Source organism: Nomascus leucogenys, chromosome 1a (genome assembly GCF_006542625.1).
Source record: "Nomascus leucogenys isolate Asia chromosome 1a, Asia_NLE_v1, whole genome shotgun sequence".
Taxonomy (NCBI): domain Eukaryota; kingdom Metazoa; phylum Chordata; class Mammalia; order Primates; family Hylobatidae; genus Nomascus; species Nomascus leucogenys.
Window position 1 is genome coordinate 90,281,398 of NC_044381.1, and position 22,073 is coordinate 90,303,470.

The 22,073-nt window shown below is 44.7% G+C and overlaps 1 protein-coding gene across 5 annotated transcripts in view; it reads left to right on the forward strand.

Annotated features, from left to right (window-relative positions):
* PSEN1 (presenilin 1) overlaps positions 1-12,640 on the forward strand; it is a 99,497-nt gene extending 86,857 nt beyond the window's left edge. Inside the window, exons 10-12 of one of the 5 annotated variants that reach the window (XM_003263673.3) lie at positions 384-557; positions 6,022-6,140; positions 8,094-12,640. In XM_003263673.3, the coding sequence (XP_003263721.1) occupies positions 384-557; positions 6,022-6,140; positions 8,094-8,249 (449 nt within the window). In that variant the 3' untranslated portion in view covers positions 8,250-12,640. The remainder of the gene's footprint in view (positions 1-383; positions 558-6,021; positions 6,141-8,093) is intronic. The other 4 variants (XM_012504403.2, XM_030813036.1, XM_030813025.1 and 1 more) reach the window with 4 other exon arrangements.
* The last annotated feature ends 9,433 nt before the right edge of the window (positions 12,641-22,073 follow it).

Below are 22,073 nucleotides of genomic sequence, written 5' to 3' on the forward strand. Positions count from 1 at the left end.
GTGAGAAAAATTTCCCCAGGAATCCCAGTGGACTTTGCTTCACCACTTACAGGTTCATACCAAGTTACAACCCCACAGCCTTAGAGCTTTTGTTAGGAAGAGGCTTGGTGGGATTACTATGCTTGGCTTGGCTTGGTCAGGATTCACCACCAGAGTCATGTGGGAGAGGGGTGGGAACCCAAACAATTCAGTATTCTGCCCTCAGGAAATAAGGGAGAAAATAGCTGTTGGATAAACTACCAGCAGGCACTGCTACAGCCCATGCTTTGTGGTTTAAGGGCCAGCTAGTTACAATGACAGCTAGTTACTGTTCCCATGTAATTTTCTTAAAGGTATTACATTTTTCTAAATATTACAGCTGTAACTTCCACTTTATCTTGAAGGCACAGAAAGGGAGTCACAAGACACTGTTGCAGAGAATGATGATGGCGGCTTCAGTGAGGAATGGGAAGCCCAGAGGGACAGTCATCTAGGGCCTCATCGCTCTACACCTGAGTCACGAGCTGCTGTCCAGGAACTTTCCAGCAGTATCCTCGCTGGTGAAGACCCAGAGGAAAGTATGTGCATTTCTCTATGTTGCAAAGTCATGGATTCCTTTAGGCGGCTACATTATCAACCTTTTTGAGAATAAAATGAATTGAGAGTGTTACAGTCTAATTCTATATCACATGTAACTTTTATTTGGAAATATCAGTAATAGTGCTTTTTTTTTTTTTTTTTTTTGAGACAGAGTCTCGCTCTGTCGCCAGGTTGGTGTGTAGTGGCGCAATCTTGGCTCACTGCAAGCTCCGCCTCCTGGGTTCGAGCGATTCTTCTGCCTCAGCCTCCTGAGTAGCTGGGACTACAGGTGTGCGCCACCAAGCCCGGATAATTTTTGTATTTTTAGTAGAGATAGGGTTTCACCATCTTGGCCAGGCTGGTCTTGAACTCCTGACATCGTAATCTGCCTGCCTCAGCCTCCCAAAGTGCTGGGATTACAGGCGTGAGCCACTGTACCCGGCCTCCCTTCCGACTTTTTAAGTTGGCATTTTACAGTCTGACCTTTTGGCATTTATTTTATAAAGTAAAAGATTTTTTTTTTTTTTAAATTATTCCAGTAAGCCTTCATGGCTGTAATACATTTGTCTACAAACATTTTATTAATATGTCTGACTCCGCTGTAGAGAGATCTGTGGATTTGCATGATACAACCTTGTACATTATTACTCCTTTTGTTGACAAGTGCTATATTTTATTTTAAAGAAAATCAAAGGGATTTAGGATATTGGCAGAAATGCAGGTATTTCTTCAGTGTCTAAGATGCGTTGCCACTTGATAGATATAAGTTAATGCTTAGGGCTTCTTAGGAACATTATCAGCCACTAAAGCCCTTTGGTTAGGGCTCAGTCATCTCTTCAGTTAGTCTTAGAGATGTGGTTCATTTAATAAGACTTTAGCATATTTTCCAGCTAAGTTATTTTTGGTTTTCTTGTTTTTGCAAGAGTGAAACTTGATTAAAACATTACAACAAGAATATTAAGTAGTTTTAAAGAAACAAACACCTAGGGTCCTTAGCATCTTTAATCATTAGTCACTAATTATTATGACCTTGACATATCCATCAGTTTGAGGAGAACACTTTTTACACCTTGTCCTCAGTCTTTTTAACTGAGTCAGAACTTTCACTGGGCATATTCATGACTTTACTGCTTGGCTGAGTTTTCCAGATATCAAAGCCCAGCTGCAGCCTGTGACTTTCACACTCCTGGGAAAGTAGCCGTATCTGCCTGCTCTTACAGCAGGCTTTGGCTTACCTTTGCTGGGACTTTGTTCTGCCCTCAGTTACCACCATAATTAGGTTGCCTCTTCTACTTTCCTCTTTTCTCACAGGCACCAGGAGCCAGAAGAGATAATATAATAGTTGTTGACCACAGCAGCAGCATAATTCTTTCATGACTGCCTTTTCTAATTTGAAGATTCCCTCTCCTGAGAGGACTGTTTGTGTCCTCCTCCTCCTCATCTCCAACTTTTTTTTAAAAAGCGAAACTCAAGTATTGCTCCTCCTAACTTCAGATCAGTATTTTCTTTCTCTGAAGCCAATGCAAAGTAATAACGGACGTGCGTCATCATCTTAGCATTCAGCACACATGTCACCATCTCTGATGGTGTGAGTATGTTAAACCAGACTTACGGGTACTTACCAAAAGGTTCAGTTTACACTAGAAGTCAGTTGCTAAAAGGCACAAATGTCTTCTAAAGCAACCTGTTAAAAGTCAACATTTAACATTTAGTTAGAAAACTGAGCAAAGGATCTGAATGTATTGTTCTCCAAGGAAAATGTAAAAATGATCTGTAAACACATAAAAAGATACTCAGCATCATTAGCCATCAAGGAAATGCAAATCAAAACCACTTCATACTCACTAGATTGGCTATAATAAAAAAGATAGACAATAACAGGTGTTGGTGAGGATGTGAAGAAACTGGAATCCTCATACACTGCTGGTGGGAATGTAAAATAGTATAGTGATTTTGGAAAACAGTTCAGTAGTTCTTTGGAAGATTAAATATGACCCAGTAATTCTACTCCTAGGTATATACTCAAGAGAATTAAAACATATGTCAACACAAAGACACATATACAATGGTCATAGTAATATTCATAACAGGCAAAACCAGAAACAACCCACATATCTATTAACTGATAAGTGGATAATAAATGTATATTCATGCAATGGAATATTACTTGGTTATAAAAAGAAACAATCTATCATTAGTACACTTAGGATGAGCGTGTTACTGGCATGTTGGCTGTGGGAAGTATATCTTGAAATCCACTAAAAGATCAACTACCGCTGGGTGCAGTGGCTCGAGCATCTGTAATCCCAGCACTTTGGGAGGCCAAGGCAGGCAGACCACCTGGTTGGGAGTTTGAGACCAGCCTGACCAACATGGAGAAACCCTGTCTCTACTAAAAATACAAAATTAGCCCAGTGTGTTGGCACATGCCTATAGTCCCACCTACTCGGGAGGCTGAGGCAGGAGAATTGCTTGAACCCGGGAGGTGGAGGTTGCAGTGAGCTGAGATCATGCCATTGCACTCCAGCCTGGGCAACAAGAGTGAAACTCCATCTCAAAAAAAAAAAAAAGACCAACTACCTTCACAATGAATAAAAATGTCTTACATTTCTAATTAAAATCTTTATTCAGTTTTATTATTCAGCTTTAAAAAGGAAGGGAATTCTGACATGTTTTAACATGAATAAATCTTGAGGACATTGTGCTAAGTGAAATAAGCTAGTTTCAAAACGAAAAATACCGTCTGATTCCACTTACATCAGAGTAGTCAGAAAGTAGACTGGTGGTTGCCAGGGGTTAAGGGGAGGGGAAATGAAGAGTCGTTTAATGGGTGTAGAGTTTCAGTTTTACAAGATGAAAAGAGTTCTGTGGATGGACGATGGTGATGGTAGCACAATGATATGATTGTACCTAGTGTCTTTGAACTGTGAACTTAAAAAGGGTTAAGATGTTAAACTTGATGGGTATCTTACCACAGTTAAATTTTTATTTGTTTTTTATTTTTTTATTTTTTGAGACAATTTCACTCGTTGCCGAGGGTGGAGTGCAGTGCCGGGATCTCAGCTCACTGCAGCTCTGCCTCCCAGGTTCAAGCGATACTCCTGCCTCAGCCTCCCGAGTAGCTGGGACTACAGGCACACATCACCATACCCGGCTAATTTTTGTATTTTTAGTAGAGACAAGGTTTCACCATGTTGGCCAGGCTGGTCTTGAACTCCTGATCTCAAGTGATCTGCCCACCTCAGCCTCCCAAAGTGCTGGGATTACAAGTGCGAGCCACTGTGCCCGGCCAAAAAAAATTTTTTAAGTACCATTAAGAAGTGGAAAATAAGGCCAGGTGTGGTGACTCACCTGTAATCCCAGCACTTCGGGAGACCGAAGTTGGTGGATCACCTGAGGTTAGGAGTTCAAGACCAGCCTGGCCAACATGGTGAAACCTCATATCTACTAAAAATACAAAATTAGCCGGGCGTGGTGGCGTATATCTGTAATCCCAGCTACTCGAGAGGCTGAGGCAGGATAATTGCTTGAAATCGGGAGGTGGAGGTTGCAGTGAGCCGAGATCACTTAAAAAAGAAAAAAAGAAAAAAGGAAAATAGGCTACCAGCTGAGAGAAAATATATGCAAATCATATTGAAGTCCTGTTGAAGGGCTTGTATTTAGGATACATAAAGGATGCTTACAACTTAATAAGAAGACGACAGCCCAAATTTAAGATAGGGAAATGCTTTGACTAGACATTTTACTAAAAGAGATATATAATGGCTAATAAGCACATGAAAAGATGCTCAACATCATTAATCAGAGTGGCTAGAATCAAAAAGGCTAACAATACCAAGTGCTGGTGAGGATGTGAAGAAACTGGAACTCTCAATTGTTGCTGGTGGAAATGCAGACTGATACAGCCAGTGTAGAACGTGATTTGGCAGTTTATTAAAAAGCTAAAACCTAAACTTACATAGCCCAGCAATTGCACTCCCAGGAGTCTACCCAACGGAAATGAAAACAGTCCGTCCCCACAGAGACATGGACATAAATGTTCATAGCAGCATTATTCAGAATAGCCCCAAATTGAAAACAATCCAGATGTCCATCAACTGGTAAATGGATAAGCAAACCATACAATGGAAAACCATTCAGCTTCCAATAACTTCCAACAAACTGTAGACACGTGCAGTATCATGGTTAAACCTCAAAAACATTATAAAGTAAAATAGGCCAAGCATGTATTGTATGAGTCATATGAAATGTCTAGAAAAGGCAAATTTATTGAGATAGAAAGCAGATCACTGGTTGCTTAAGGCCTAGGGTAGGAGTGAGGATTAACTGTAAATGGGTACAAGGTACTTGACTGGGGCAATGGACATGTGGATTATGATGATAGTCAAATTGTACAGCTTTCTCTATGTATAGTTGTACAGCTCTATTAATTTTCCACAATCATTGAATCATCTCTTCCAGTTTTGTGAGATAAATCATAGTCCAATGAAGCTTTTTTTTTTTGAGACAGAGTCTCACTCTGTCACCCAGGCTGGAGTGCAGTGGCGCGATCTCGGCTCACTGCAAGCTCTGCCTCCCGGGTTCATGCCATTCTCCTGCCTCAGCCTCCAGAGTAGCTGGGACTACAAGCGCCCGCCACCACGCCCAGCTAATTTTTTGTATTTTTAGTAGAGACGGGGTTTCACCGTGTTAGCTAGGATGGTCTTGATCTCCTGACCTCGTGATCCACCCACCTCGGCCTCCCAAAGTGCTGGGATTACGGGCGTGAGCCACTGCGCCTGGCCAATGAAGCTTTTTTAAAAAATAAGATGATAGGCCAGGTGCGGTGGCTCACATCTGTAATCCCAGCACTTTGGGAGGCCAAGGTGGGTGGATCACGAGGTCAGGAGTTTGAGACCAGCCTGACCAACATGGTGAAACCCCGTCTCTATCAAAAATAAAAAAATTAGCCAGGCATGGTGGCATGCGCCTGTAATCCCACCTACTCAGGAGGCTGAGACAGGAAAGTCGCTTGAACCTAGGCAGCAGAGTTTGCAGTGAGCCGAGATCATGCCACTGCACTCCAGCCTGGGCCACAGAGCAAGCCTCCATCTCAAAAAAAAAAAAATAAAATTAATTAATATGATAAAATGATGCCTATCTCAGAATTGTTGTAAGGATTTCTTAGTACAAGTGCTGGGTATAAACTATATATTCAATAGATGACAATTATTACTAATTATTGTTATTGATAAACAACAGCAGCATCTACAGTTAAGACTCCAGAGTCAGTCAGATAGAATCTGGAACTCCTATTGTAGAAAACCAAAAAAGAAAGAAAACACAGCTGAAGCCTAATTTTGTGTATCATTTACTGACTTCTCTCATTCATTGTGGGGTTGAGTAGGGCAGTGATATTTTTGAATTGTGAAATCATAGCAAAGAGTGACCAACTTTTTTATATTTGTAACCTTTCCTTTTTAGGGGGAGTAAAACTTGGATTGGGAGATTTCATTTTCTACAGTGTTCTGGTTGGTAAAGCCTCAGCAACAGCCAGTGGAGACTGGAACACAACCATAGCCTGTTTCGTAGCCATATTAATTGTAAGTATACACTAATAAGAATGTGTCAGAGCTCTTCATGTCAAAACTTTGATTACACAGTCCCTTTAAGGCAGTTCTGTTTTAACCCCAGGTGGGTTAAATAGTCCAGCTATCTGAGGAGCTTTTTGATAATTGGACCTCACCTTAGTAGTTCTCTACCCTGGCCACACATTAGAATCACTTGGGAGCTTTTAAAACTGTAAGCTCTGCCCTGAGATATTCTTATTTAATTGTGTAGTTTTTAAAAGTTCCCCAGGAAATTCTGGTATTTCTGTTTAGGAACCGCTGCCTCAAGCCTAGCAGCACAGACATGTAGGAAATTAGCTCTGTAAGGTTGGTCTTACAGGGATAAACAGATCCTCCCTTAGTCCCTGGACTTAATCACTGAGAGTTTGGTGGTGGTTTTGCATTTAATGACACAACCTGTAGCATACAGTGTTACTTAAGACAGCAAGCATCTAGTGAGAGGAGCTGGTGCCATGCATGACCCCACATAGATCTTGCTGATAGTGCTACAGCATGAACCCTGAAGCTTTCAAAACTATGATTTTTTTTTTTTTTTTTTTTTGAGACGGAGTCTCTGTTGCCCAGGCTGGAGTTGAGTGGTGCAATCTCTGCTCATTGCAACCTCTGCCTCCCAGGTTTAAGTGATTCTCTGCCGCAGCCTCCCGAGTAGCTGGGATTACAGGTGCCTGCCACCACGCCCAGCTGGTTTTTGTATTTTTAGTAGAAACAGGGTTTCACCATGTTGGCCAGGCTGGTCTTGAACTCCTGACCTCAAGTGATGTGCCTGCCTCGGCCTCCCAAAGTGCTGGGATTACAGGCGTGAGCCACCTCACCTGGCTTTTTTTTTTTTTTTTTTTTTTTTTTTTTTGAGACAGAGTCTTGCTCTGTCGCCCAAACTGGAGTGCAGTGACATATCTCAGCTCACTGCAACCTCTGCCTGCTAGGTTCAAGCAATCCTCCTGTCTCAGCCTCCCAAGTAGCTGGAATTACATGTGTGCACCACCACGCCTGGCTAATTTTTGTATTTTTAGTGGAGATGAGGTTTTGCCACATTGCCCAGGCAGGTCTCAAACTTCTGACCTCAAGTGATCTGCCTGCCTCGGCCGCATAAAGTGCTGGGATTACAGGCATGAGCCACTGCGCCCAACCTAAAAACTATGATTTAAGTAAACAACCCATAAAATATTTCTTACTGCCATTTTTAGTAAAGATGTGATATCTTGGCCAGGTGAAGACTTTCTAGTGTTTCTGCAACTAGGGTAAAAAATGAACTCTATTGTATGGCTTGTATATGTGTTTACAAGAAAGCAGTGTACTCCTCATAAATAAACTTTTAGTTTATTTTATATTTTAAACACTGCAGCCTCGGCATGCTTCACGGAGGAGCCTGCGCGGGAAGAATGCTCCCGCACAGCATAAAGAATGCTCCCACACAGCATAGAGAATGCTCCCACACAGCATAGAGAATGCTCCCACACAGCATAGAGAATGCTCCCGCACAGCATAGAGAATGCTCCCACACAGCATAGAGAATGCTCCCGCACAGCATAGAGAATGCTCCCACACAGCATAGAGAATGCTCTTCACCTCTGGGTTTTTAACCAGCCAAACTAAAATCACAGAGGCCAACACATTATTTAAAATAGAAATTTCTGTATCTTTTAACTTTTTTTCCAAAATAGTTTTACTTATTTTCAGATTCTATTTCTTTCCTAGAATTAGGGGATAAAATAACAATGTGTGCATAGTGAACCCTATGAAACAAACAAAAGCTAGGTTTTTTTCATAGCTCTTCTTCCAGATTGAATGAAACGTCTGTTCTAAAATTTAACCTCAAAGGAAAATATTCACCTAACTATGTTAAAAACCAAGACTTGTGATTGAGTTTTGCCTGAAAATGCTTTCATAATTATGTGTGAATGTGTGTCTTTCCCGTCTTCTCCACAGGGTCTGTGCCTTACATTATTACTCCTCGCCATTTTCAAGAAAGCATTGCCAGCTCTTCCAATCTCCATCACCTTTGGGCTTGTTTTCTACTTTGCCACAGATTATCTTGTACAGCCTTTTATGGACCAATTAGCATTCCATCAATTTTATATCTAGCATATTTGTGGTTAGAATCCCATGGATGTTTCTCCTTTGACTATAACAAAATCTGGGGAGGACAAAGGTGATTTTCCTGTGTCCACATCTAACAAAGTGAAGATTTCCGGCTGGACTTTTGCAGCTTCCTTCCAAGTCTTCCTGACCACCTTGCACTATTGGACTTTGGAAGGAGGTGCCTATAGAAAACGATTTTGAACATACTTCATCGCAGTGGACTGTGTCCCTCGGTGCAGAAACTACCAGATTTGAGGGACAAGGTCAAGGAGACATGATGGGCCCGGAAGTTGCTGTGCCCCATCAGCAGCTTGACACTTGGTCACAGGACGATTTCACTGACACTGCGGACTCTCAGGACTACCGTTACCAAGAGGTTAGGTGAAGTGGTTTAAACCAAACGGAACCCTTCATCTTAAACTACACGTTGAAAATCAACCCTATAATTCTGTATTAACTGAATTCTGAACTTTTCAGGAGGTACTGTGAGGAAGAGCAGGCACCAGCAGCAGAATGGAGAATGGAGAGGTGGGCAGGGGCTCCAGCTTCCCTTTGATTTTTTGCTGCAGACTCATCCTTTTTAAATGAGACTTGTTTTCCCCCCTCTTTGAGTCAAGTCAAATATGTAGATTGACTTTGGCAATTCTTCTTCTCAAGCACTGGCACTCATTACCGTCTGTGATTGCCATTTCTTCCCAAGGCCAGTCTGAACCTGAGGTTGCTTTATCCTAAAAGTTTTAACCGCAGGTTCCAAATTCAGTAAATTTTGGAAACAGTACAGCTATTTCTCATCAATTCTCTATCATCTTGAAGTCAAATTTGGGTTTTCCACCAAATTCTGAATTTGTAGACATACTTGTAGGCTCACTTGCCCCAGATGCCTCCTCTGTCCACATTCTTCTCTCCCACACAAGCAGTCTTTTTCTACAGCCAGTAAGGCAGCTCTGTCGTGGTAGCATATGGTCCCATTATTCTAGGGTTTTACTCTTTGTATGATGAAAAGAATGTGTTATGAATCGGTGCTGTCAGACCTTCTTCCACAGCAAATGAGATGTATGCCCAAAGACGGTAAAATTAAAGAAGAGTAAAATGGCTGTTGAAGCACTTTCTGTCCTGGTTTTTTGTTTTTGTTTTTCCTACACAGTAGGTCAGAATTTGAACGAATAGCCAAAAGCTGGTGGTTGATGAATTATGAACTGGTTGTATCAACAGAAAGCAAGAGTTTGGGGAAAGCCATATTTAACTTGGTGAGCTGTGGGAGAACCTGGTGGCAGAAGGAGAACCAACTGCCAAGGGGAAAGAGAAGGGGCCTCCAGCAGCGAAGGGGATACAGTGAGCTAATGATATCAAGGAGGAGTTTCAGGTTATTCCCATCAGCTCCACAATGGGTGCTTTGTGGTCTCTGCCCGCGTTACCTTTCCTCTCAATGTACCTTTGTGTGAACTGGGCAGTGGAGGTGCCTGCTGCAGTTACTGTGGAGTTCAGGCTCTGGGCAGCTCAGTCAGGCAAAACACACAAACATCCATCAGCCTGTGGGCCCAGGGCACCTCTGGACAAAGCCTTGTGGGGCGAAACCTTCTTTACCACAGAGAGCCCTTAGCTATGCTGATCAGACCGTAAGCGTTTATGAGAAACTTAGTTTCCTCCTGTGGCTGCGGAGGGGCCAGCTTTTTCCACTTTTGCCTGCTGTTTTCTCTCCCAGTCTATGATATGATATGACCTGATTTGGGGCTGTCTTTGGCATTTAGAATATTTGTTTTCTGTCCCAGAATATTTCTTATAAGAACTTAACTTCAAGAGTAGTGTGCGAATACTGATCTGAGTTTAAATTAAAATTGGCTTGTATTAGGCAGTCAAAGACAGGAAAAATAAGAGCTATGCAAAGAAAGGGGGATTTAAAGTGTAGGTTCTATCATCTCAATTCATTTTTTTCCATGAAATCCCCTTCTTCCAAGATTCATTCCTTCCCTCAGACATGTGCCAGCATGGGTATTATCATTGAGAAAGCACAGCTACAGCAAAGCCACCTGAATAGCAATTTGTGATTGGAAGCATTCTTGAGGGATCCCTAATCTAGAGTAGTTTATTTGTGTAAGGATCCCAAATGTGTTGCACCTTTCATGATACATTTCTTCTCTGAAGAGGGTACGTGGGGTGTGTGTATTTAAATCCATCCTGTGTATTACTGATTGTCCTGTGTAGTAAGATGGCAATTATTCTGTCTCTTTCTCCAAGTTTGAGCCACATCTCAGCCACATTATAAGACAGTGTACAGAGAACCTATCTTACCTTTTTTTTTTTTTAAAGGACAGGATTTTGCTGTGTTGCCCAGGCTAGACTTGAACTCCTGGGCTCAAGTAATCCACCTCAGCCTTCTGAGTAGCTGAGACTACAGCCCATCTTATTTCTTTAAATCATTCATCTCAGGCAGAGAACTTTTCCCTCAAACATTCTTTTTAGAATTAGTTCAATCATTCCTAAAACATCCAAATGCTAATCTTCCACCATGAAAAATAGATTGTCACTGGAAAGAACAGTAGCAATTTCCATAAGGATGTGCCTTCACTCACACGGGACAGGTGGTGGTTACAGAGTCGGGCAAAACCAGCAATAGAGTATGACCAGCCAAGCCAATCTGCCTAATAAGAAGAAGGAAGACAGGAAGGAAGGAAAGTAGCCACTAAGGGTCTGAGTCTGACTGGGCTACAGAATAAAGGGTATTTATGGACAGAATGTCATTACATGCCTATGAGAATACCAATCATATTTGGAAGATTTGCAGATTTTTTTTCAGAGAGGAAAGGCTCACCTTCCTGTTTTTGATTCTCAATAGGTTAGTGTGTGTTCCTAGAATCACAGCTCTGACTCCAAATGACTAAATTTCTCAATCAAAAAAATAGAAGCTTTCTAAGCAACTTGGAAGAAAACAGTCATAAGTAAGCAATTTGTTGATTTTACTACAGAAGCAACAACTGAAGAGGCAGTGTTTTTACTTTTAGACTCCGGGATTCCCATTCTGTAGTCTCTCTGCTTTTAAAAAATCTCCTTTTGCGATAGACGCCCAAACAGATGATGTTTATTACTTGTTATTTACTTGGCTTCAGACAGTGTATGTATTCCCAATATAATTTGTAGAATGTGAAATATAAGTTTAACTACCAAATAAGGTCTCCCAGGGTTAGATGACTGCAGGAAGCCTTTGATTCCAATCCCCAAGGCTTTGTATATTTGATCATTTGTGATCTAACCCTGGAAGAAAAAGAGCTCAGAAACCACTATGAAAAGATTTGTTCAGTGTTTTCTGTGTTCCCGTAGTTTCTGGAGTCTGAGGATGCAAAGATGAATAAGATAAATTCTCAGAATGTAGTTATAATCTCTTGTTTTCTGGTATATGCCATCTTTCTTTAACTTCTCTAAAATATTGGGTATTTGTCAAATAACCACTTTTAACAGTTAGCATTACTGAGGGCTTATACATTGGTGTTATAAAAGTGACTTGATTCAGAAACCAATCCATTCAGTAAAGTACTCCTTCTTCTCTAAATTTGCTGTTAGACATAAGGAACAGTTTGACCTGCCCTTCTCCTCACCTCCAACGGTATTCTGAACATTGAATTTGGAAAGAGAGTTGAAAATTGGACATTTGGTTTTGCCCTTGGGCTGGAAACTATCATAGAATCATTATAAGTTTGAGCCTAGAAGTGATCCTTGTGATCTTCTCACCTCTTTAAATTCCCACAACACAGGCGATTAAAAACAGAGGTTTCAGCTCTTCATAGTGCTTTGTGAAATGGCTGGCCAGAGTGTACCAACAAGGCTGTCATCGGGCACACAGCTCAGAGACATCTGCATGTGATCCTCTGCATAGTCCTCCACTCTAACGGGAAACACCTCAGATTTGCATATAAAAAAGCACCCTGGTGCTGAAATGAACCCCTTTCTTGAACATCAAAACTGTCTCCCACAGCCTTGGGCAGCACAGCGCCTCTTAGTGGATGCTGGGTCCACCCTGAGCCCTGACATGTGGTGGCAGCATTGCCAGTTGGTCTGTGTGTCTGTGTAGCAGGGACGATTTCCCAGAAAGCAATTTTCCTTTTGAAATACGTAATTGTTGAGACTAGGCAGTTTCAAAATCAGCTGCATATAGTAGCAAGTACAGGACTGTCTTGTGTTTGGTGTCCTTGGAGGTGCTGGGATGAGAGTTTCAGCGGGATCATTTACTCTCACATGTTGTCTGCCTTCTGCTTCTGTGGACACTGCTTTGTACTTAATTCAGACAGACTGTGAATACACCTTTTTTATAAATACCTTTCAAATTCTTGGTAAGATATAATTTTGATAGCTGATTGCAGATTTTCTGTATTTGTCAGATTAATAAAGACCGCATGAATCCAGCTGTGCTAGTTTTTTTTTACATGAAAGTATCATAATGTATAACTGTAACTTGCAGAACTGTGTAGCACTTATCAAGAAACAGTTTAGAATACAAAAATTAGCCGGGCGTGGTGGCGGGCGCCTGTAGTCCCAGCTACTCGGGAGGCTGAGGCACGAGAATTGCTTGAACCAGGAGGCAGAGGTTGCAGTGAGCCGAGATCTCACCACTGCACTCCAGCCTGGGCAACAGAGGGAGACTGTGTCTCCAAAACAAAAAAAAAGTTTAGAAACAAATGCATTGTTTCTATTCTTAACTCATAAGAAAGTGGTATGGATTATAGCACACCACACCTCTGAAGAGTGTAATATTAAATCTGTTTATAAAAGCTTCAAAGCAGCTACCCTTAATACATTCTGAAAGATATTTTTTCAATAATTTTCACATTAATATAAATATGTCAGAACAAACTAAACTTATAAGACGTATGTTGTACAGTGCAGATATGTGCTGGAGGATTATTTTTTAAAGAAATTATGTAGGTCACACTAATGGGAAAAGGCAACATTACTTTTATTGACCTGGTAGAGCATAGAATGTCCTCTCACTCCATTCCCCAAACTTGATAAAACCTTTTGTTTCTAAACAGTAAATAACATACAATGTTAGAAATGATTGATCAGAAATACATTTATGGCAGGAAAACCACAGTTGGCCATGGTCTTCAGAAGGGGGCAGATAAGACATTGATGTGTTCCCGGCTACATCTGCTAAGGGCATCAGGAAGCAGGGAGTTTATTCCCTCCTTTGAGAATTGGAGGCATCATTTGTTTTCATGGCTCTTTTAGGCAGTGTCTGTGGAGTCTCCTACAAAGGCATCAGGACTTGGGAGAGGTTTCTGATTTTTAGGGGTTCTGACAATGGTGTTCTTTTTTTTTTTTTTTTTTTTTTTTTTTTTTTTTTTGAGACGGAGTCTCGCTCTGTCGCCCAGGCTGGAGTGCAGTGGTGCGATCTCGGCTCACTGTAAGCTCTGCCTCCTGGGTTCACGCCATTCTCCTGCCTCAGCCTCCCGAGTAGCTGGGACTACAGGCACCTGCCACCAGGCCCGGCTAATTTTTTTGTATTTTTAGTAGAGATGGGGCTTCACTGTGTTAACCAGGATGGGACAATGGTGTTCTTGATGAGAATGAGGAGGGACTTTGAGCAGGGTTGAGAAGCAAGGGTAGTGAGGCTGGGTTTCCTATGTCTCTAGGTAAGTTCCATAGCTTTCCATCAGCCCATGCCACACCTTCTTCCTGGGGACCCTTCTGTGTGCGGTGTGGAGAGTAGCTTAGGATCTGGTTAAAAGTGAAATGACAGCATACTTGAGTACGAGTGCAATGTTGACTCGTCAGTTGAATGAGAAAGCAGAGTAAAGGAGAGATCCACAAAAGCAGGGGTTTAAAATCAGAAATTTCTCAGAAGGTTTTTTGTTGTTGTTTTGGAGACAAGGTCTGGCTCTGTTGCCCAGGCTGGAGTGTAGTAGCATAATCATGGCTCACTGCATTGTTGAACTCCTGGGTTCAAAGGATCTCCCCACCTCAGCCTCCTGAGTAGCTGGAACTACAGGTGTACACCACCATGCCTGGCTAGTTATTTTTTATTTTGTGTAGAGACTGGGTCTTGCTTTGTTGTCTAGGCTGGTTTTGAACTCTTGGGCTCAAGTGATCCTCTCAGCTCAAGCCTCCCGAAGTGCTGGGATTATAGGAGTGAGCCACTGTACCCGACCAGAAATAAAGTTTTGAACTGAGTTTAGAAAGGGGGGAAAAGCCTGAATTGGCCAAGAAGGCAGAGGACATATACTGTAGCAAAAATCAGGAAGACAGAAGTATCTGGGAGACACCTATGGATAATTGGTTTTTGAATAAAGGTGATGATTTATTCAGAGGAAAATCCAATTAGCTAACCAAATCTGTTTTCATACTTACTTAGACTATATCTCCTTCATCACATGGCTTGTAGTGACCTAGAGGATGATGACCTAATCTACCACAGGGGTCTTTGAACATGCGGAGTGTCCCATGCTTGGAGAAGGTCGATTTGCTTGCATGGACTGTCCTGTGCCTGGTATGCCACGCCCTTCAAAGGGAGAGACGGGAAAAGCCTCCGGAACCAGATTTGTTCAAGTCCTAATTGTTGGCAGAAAAGGAGACATGCTCTTGCTGCCTCTGTTTCTTCTACTTTTTTGTTTGTTTGTTTGTTTTTTGAGATGGAGTCTTGCTCTGTCGCCCAGGCTGGAGTGCTGCGATCTCGGCTCACTGCAGCCTCTGCCTCCTGGGTTCCAGCGATTCTCCCGCCTCAGCCTTCTAGGTAGCTGGGATTACAGGCACATGCCACCACGCCCTGCTAATTTTTTTTTTTCATATTTTTAGTAGAGATGGGATTTTACCATGTTGGCCAGACTCGTCTTGAACTCCTGACCTCAGGTGATCTGCCCGCCTCGGCCTCCCAAAGTGCTGGGATTACAGGCATGAGCCACCGTGCCTGGCCCGCTTTTTTTTTTTAATTGCGTAGGATTTGATATAGACTATACATAACCCAAGGCCCATTTCTTGTGCGTAAGAGGAAAGGATTTTCTTATCCTTATGGAGTAAACCTATAGCATACCTCAAGGTGGACCTGTAGGTGAAAGTCTGATTGTGATTTGTTTTCTCGGTAGTAGACTAAGCTCAAGGATAGAGGTACACATACGATGTAAAGGGGAAACGAGACTTGGAGCTAAACATGATACTACATTCAAATACCTGAATTTAAGACAGTGCTTTCAGGGCTAGTGCGTCTCCATACAGGGTGGAGACATAGTGGTCTTTCAAATGCTTGATGAGAAACCGAGGAGAGAAATTTGGAACTTTATCTTGCATTCAGGTTTTCAAAAATGTTGTCCTATGACTTGTAATAACTGGTTTTTCCGTTTACTAATCAGATTGACCCACATATATCATAAAATAGTATTAAACTTGTTTAGTGAGATAACTGAGTTTTAACTTATGTGGGCTAGATGTATGATTTATAAATTTATAATTTATAGTTTATAAATTCATACGTGAATGTATGAGTTCTTCAGATTTTCTGAAATGTTGAAAATGGCCTCCATGCCTCCTCCTCCTCCCTCAGGGGACATCTGCTCGGGAGGCCTCGTTTTGGTGTCTCCTAGCCCAGCTTTCCTGTCCCCCTGGCTCCCAGTTCAGGGATCTTCTCTATAATCACCCAGCTCCAGTTTAAAATGTCACCAGGCTTGAGGACCGGAACATCCCAGCAGAAGGGGAAGGGCTTTCTATCTTGGGGAACCTGCACAGGCCCAAGCACAGTCTGAGGACACGGTGAGGGCGTTGGAGGCCACGCTCGGTTGCAAGAGTATCTGCCTTCACTTTGGTTTATTTCATATCTGCCCCCTAGGCTGGGGTTGGGAGAGCTGAGCCAGTGCTTCACAGTTTGTGTGTTTGTTTGTTTATTTTTATTTTTATGTGTTTTTTTTTTTTTTTGAGATGGAGTCTCGCTCTGTCGTCCAGGCTGGAGTGCAGTGGCGCGAACTCGGCTCACTGCAACCTCTGCCTCCTGGGCTCAGGTGATTCTCCTGCCTCAGCCTCCCGAGTAGCTGAGATTACAGGCACCCACCACCACACCCAGCTAATTTTTGTAGTAGACACGAGGTTTCGCCATGTTGGCCAGGCTGGTCTCGAACTCCTGACGTCAGGTGATCTGCCCGCCTCGGCTTCCCAAAGTGCTGGGATTACAGGCGTGAGCCACCGTGCCCGGCCAGTGTTTCACGTTTTCTAAATGTGGCTTCTCTGGCTCTCAGGTTACTTCTGTGGGCATCCAGAAATTAATTCCAGGATATTTTAGGCCCTTTGGCCTCTGTCAGACCTGAAAGTGAAGCCAGCCTGCCCGGGTTAATGTGCTGTTGATGGCACAGGCCATTTGCACTGGCGATGTAGGGTGCTGCCCACTGAGCCAGGGCGCCCCATTGTGTCCAACGGGCCCATGGCGATGGAGCCAGAGCAGCCCACTTGAGGGAGGAGACAGGGACCTGGCTCCTCTGCCTGTCCACACATGGCAGGTCATCTCTGGGGACTCTGTTTTCTCAATTGTCAAGGAACAGAATTCCCTCTTTCCCCTCTTGCACTATAGATAAAGGCATAGACATGTTACAAGTGATTATGCAGCTTTTGTCATTAAAGATACGTAATAACACGGTTCGCCAAGATGCTCCAAGCATTTGGTAATTATTGCATAATTGATTTTTGTTTTTAAATCAAAACATACTTTGGTAAACATTCCTGTGAAGGGAGGCCCATTCCAAGTCTCAGACAGAGTTGGAGTGCCACCAAGACCCCGCCTGGGGCCCTGCTGCTCTGCCAGTCAACTGATGGGCTCCTTTACCCTCTCTCTTCCTGGCAGTGCTCCATGGCGGTGGGAAAGAGGGTGAGGCCTCGCCACTCCAAGGAGGGCCCCCTGGCCCGCCCGAATGCTGAAGACAAATCTGGCCCCATCTTCCCACTGGGAACTTGGCCAACCCAGATGTTCCCGCAGCCCCTCCCTCCACTCCTTGTTCCCTGGACGGGGCCCAACTCCAGCACATTTTTCTCACTCCAAGCTCCTTTCTTGCCAGACGGCTCTGCCCGAGGATTCTGCCCCAGGCTGGGAGGGGCTGGGGACCTAATTCATTTCTCTGTGGTTTGGCATTCCCGAGTCTTCCTTCGCCCCTGTCGTTTTCAGAGCGAGCCCCGCCCTTGTCTGCAGACTCTGGCTCCCTGGATCTGCAAAGGGAAATGCCTGCGTCACCCTTATGCCTCCGAGCCCGGTGACAGGAGCTAAGGATGGCAAATACAGACCGAGGGGCCACCTTGCCACTGCCTGCCCCTCCAGGGAGCTTGAGCGCTGTCCCATTTCTGAAACTCCTGGCAGTTGCTCAATAAATGGTGAGTCAATGAAGGACTGTAGGGGTGGCTGCGGGGTCTGCGGGAGGGGATTTCCGTGCAGAATGATGTCAATAGGGCATGTGTGTGGGAATTGGTGTGAGTAAGAACAAACATTAACCAGCTTTTGCCCCTGTTTACAAGGCTGTGCTGGAGAGTGCGGAGCCGAAGTCAACCAGCCTTATCCCTTCAGGAGACCTGAATTTATAAATGGTGGTCAGGATGAATCCAAACAGGATTCCTCCCCCAGGTCACGTTTGTGACATCTGGAGAGATGTATGGGTTTGTCCTGGGTCATTGTCACCACATTGGATGCAGAGGGAATAAAGGATAGGGCGGTTGTTAATACATACCCTGCATTTAACCAAGAAAAGCCCCAGCGGAAGGTACTGCTTCATAAAACCAATGTCCCTTGAGCATGTCCCTTAATACGGCACAGACACTATGCCAAGCCCATCACAGGCATTGTCTCCTGTCCTCACCCCACCCTATGGGTAGGGCCTGTTAGCCCCATTTTACAGAGAAGGAGGAGGAGTGCTCCCAGAGTCACTGCCCGAAGGTAAGTGGGAGAGGCTGCGCCCCCAGCACTGTCAAGGACGGGGGCACTGGACCCCATTTCTGTCGAACCGAATCTTCATCTGAGTGGGCCTTGGTAGCACGGTCTCACAACCTCTCTCAACTTTCTCACTAAAGCTGCTCAAGCAACAGAGGACAGAGACACTGAGGGATGTGGACACAGTCCGAGGTGGCAGCCTCAGGTGGAGAGTTCTCTGGAGTTTTACCAAAACAAAAAGTTTTGTTTCATAATGTATGCTTTTTGTTGTCTTACTGGGTAAAATGCAACATAAAATGTACCATCATAACCATTTTTGAGTGTGCATTTGGTAACATTAAGTACCTTTGCAGTGATGTGTAGCTATCACACGCCCATCTCCAGAGCTCCTTCCTCACCACAAAACAACTCCCTGCTCCCCGCCCCAGCCTCCAGCACCCCCATTCCAGCTCTGTGTCTGTGAATTTGACTACTCCAGGAACCTCACAGGAGTGGAATGACCCACTATTCATTCTTCTGTGACTGGCTTATTTCACTTAGCGTGAAGTCCTTGAGGTTCAAGCATGTTGTTGTAGACGTGTTTTAATGTTAAAAAAACAAATGGCTGGGCACGGTGGCTCACACCTGTAATCCCAGCACTTTGGGAGGCTGAGGTGGGCAGATCACCTGAGGTCAGGAGTTCAAGACCAGCCTGGCCAACATGGCGAAACCCCGTATCTACTAAAAGTACAAAAATTAGCTGGGCATGGTGGCAGGCACCTGTAATCCCAGCTACTCAGGAGGCTGAGGCAGGAGAATCGCTTGAACCTGGGAGGTGGAGGTTGCAGTGAGCCGAGATCGCGCCACTGCATTCTAGCCTGGGTGACAAGAGTGAGACTCCGTCTCAAAAAAAGAAAAAAAGAAACCATCACCAAAAATATTTGACACCGCCATACACACTCCTAACCTTAAAGTTGATGTTCCCAGAAGCTGTGCCTTATTTATTCAGTGTCTTCCTGTGATGCTAAGGTCACAAGCTCTGGTGCGAGAGACACTGACCAGCCAGGCCTCAGCTCCCAGCTCTGGCCGAGCAGGACAGCCCGTCACAGTCTGCCTTTCAGTGCCAATGCTGCCTGGAGGCCTGCGCTGGAGGCCCCGGTTGACACGGGTGTGTGCCGCTCCCCTTCGGAGAGGATGCCACCTCCAGCTTTCTGCTGCCTCACTTTGTTCTCAGAGTTTGGGGTGGTGGACTCCTGGGAATTTTCAATTTTAGTATTTGTTTTTATTTACATCAATCTATTGTCTTTTAAAAATGAGAAAACTGCCATGCAGGAAGGTTGGCTTGCCTGAGATGTTACGGCCAGGAGTGGCAGACCCAAGACTGCCCAGGCTTCGTGCCTCCCGACTCCCTGCCCCCAAGCTTGGACCACATTCACGGCACCACCAGGACGTGATTCCAGTAGGCCACCCCGCCCACCGCATCACACAAATGCTGCTCATCTGAATCCCATCTGCTCTGTGTTATATTGCGTTTAATGGGCAAAATTTACAAAGCTCTGAAAACTGAAAGGTTTCTTATAAATTTGTCCATAATATCTGACTGAACTTTATGCCCTTTAGGAGGACATTTGTGTGTTTTGTAGCAGAGCTATGAGTGTGTATGTGTGGTGGTTTTGCTCGTTGATTTGTTTTGATTAAAAAGGGCTTCTGGCCGGGTGCGGTGGCTCACGCCTATAATCCCAGCACTTTGGGAGGCTAAGGCAGGCAGATCACAAGATTAGGAGATCGAGACCATCCTGGCTAACATGGTGAAATCCCGTCTCTACTAAAAATACAAAATAATTAGCCAGGCGTGGTGGCATGCGCCTGTAGTCCCAGCTACTAGGGAGGCTGAGGCAGGAGAATTGCTTGAACCCAGGAGGTGGAGCTTGCAGTGAGCCAAGATCGCACCATTGCACTCCAGACTGGACAACAGAGCAAAACTCCGTCTCAAAAAATAAATAAATACGGATCACGAGGTCAGGAGATCGAGACCATGGTAAAACCCTGTCTCTACTAAAAATACAAAAAAATTAGCCGGGCGTGGTGGCGGGCGCCTGTAGTCCCAGCTACTCAGAGAGGCTGAGGCAGGAGAATGGCGTGAACCCGGGAGGCGGAGCTTGCAGTGAGCCGAGATTGCGCCACTGCACTCCAGCCTGGGCGACAGAGCGAGACTCTGTCTCAAAAAATAAATAAATAAAAAATAATAAATAAATAAATAAAAAGAGGGCTTCTGGCCAGGCATGGTGGCTCACGCCTATAATCCCAGCACTTTGGGAGGCCAAGGTGGGCAGATCACCTGAGGTCAGGAGTTGGAGACCAGCCTGGCCAACATGGTGAAACCCCGTCTCTACTAAAAATACAAAAATTAGCTGAGTGTGGTGGCGTGTGATTGTAATCCCAGCTACTGGGGAGGCTGAGGCAGGAGAATCGCTTGAACCTGGGACGTGGAGGTTGCAGTGAGGCAAGATCGTGAAAAGAGGGCTTCCAACCTGCTGGGAGTATTATATAATATGCAGTTTAGTAACTTCTAAAACCTGGAAAATTCTCAATTCTGAAACACGTTTGGCCTCACGAATTTCTGATAAGGGATTGAGACCTAGATATATAGAATTACAGTCATATGAAAGCTGTAAAAATAAAGAGCTTAGACCCAGTTTTGTGTCTGTACATCTTTCCGTGGCATTATACTATAAAGCAGGGGTCCAGGATAACAGGTCCCCACAGAAATGAGAGCTAGAGAAGCACTGCAAAAAATAAAAATAAAAAAAAGAAAAGAAAAGTTATTTCCCCTCCCTTCAGCTTCGGGGAAGTCTTGTTTTAGGATTGCAAGGCGCTGGCCCACTGACTTCTGGGCTGTGTTTCCAGGTCTTTGGCCCGAGACACAGGCTGTCTCTCAGTGTCTGGGCTGAGAACCATTCAGGTACAGAGGCTGAAGCCACAGGGTAGATGAGAAGTGTCCCAGGAGCATGGTGGAGGGTGAGACCAAGAGGAAAGGATCTAAACGGCCTTGACTGCTGGCCTCTGGGGCTACCAATCCAGGGCCCCTCTCCGTGACAGCCCCCCAGGGATAGCACCAGGGACCTCGGAGCCTGGCTCACTGGATTCATCACAAGAGAATAGGGACTTGCTGCCCTCTGCAACCATCCGAGGGGCCACCAGGCGGCCAGAGGATACCAGGCTTGCCTGGGAGGCTGGGGTGCCCACCTCGAGCTTCAAGGCCCAGAGACACCCTCCAGGCCTGTGCTCTTGAGCTAGCTCCACGCCTTACACCGACCTTTGTGGGGTCTGGGCCAGGAGCCGCTCTCCCCTTTGGGAAGTGAGGGTGGGTTCCTCACAGCAGCTCCCTTAATGTCTCAACTAGCTTCTCCAAAGGAAAGGAGGCCGTGGTCGGGGTCCCTGTGGTCGGAGTTTGTGTTCCCCTGTGAGCAGAGGGGACGAGATCTCTGCCAGCTGGAGCTGCTGGCTGGGAGCTAGTCAGAATCAGCACTGGAAAGCCCCTTCCTTTCCCACTGTCTCTGCTCTCCTTCCCCAGGCATTGTCCTGCCTCCACACAGCCTCTCCCACATCCCGGTGCCCTTTCCTGGATCCGAGTCAGCATGGGCCTGGTGTCACTGAGGGGACATCCCAGGAATTCCTGTTCTTTCCCTCTGGATGGCCTTCTTGTCTGCAGGAAGGGTGGGAGGAGCTCTTATATATTTCTGTCTCAGCTTTAAGGGTAAAACTCCCCTCCAAAGGTCAGGGGGCTTATCTCCTGACAGCCACTTGTCAGACACACTGAGCCCTGAATTCCCACTCCAGTGGTCTTGCGTGGTGCTTCAAAGAGCTGACTTGGACACGGCAACGCGATGGGGGAAGGAAGGTTGAGGTGGCATCTGGAAGCACAGCACGGAGTGGAGTTTTGACCCTCACCTTCCCGCCGTTCCCAG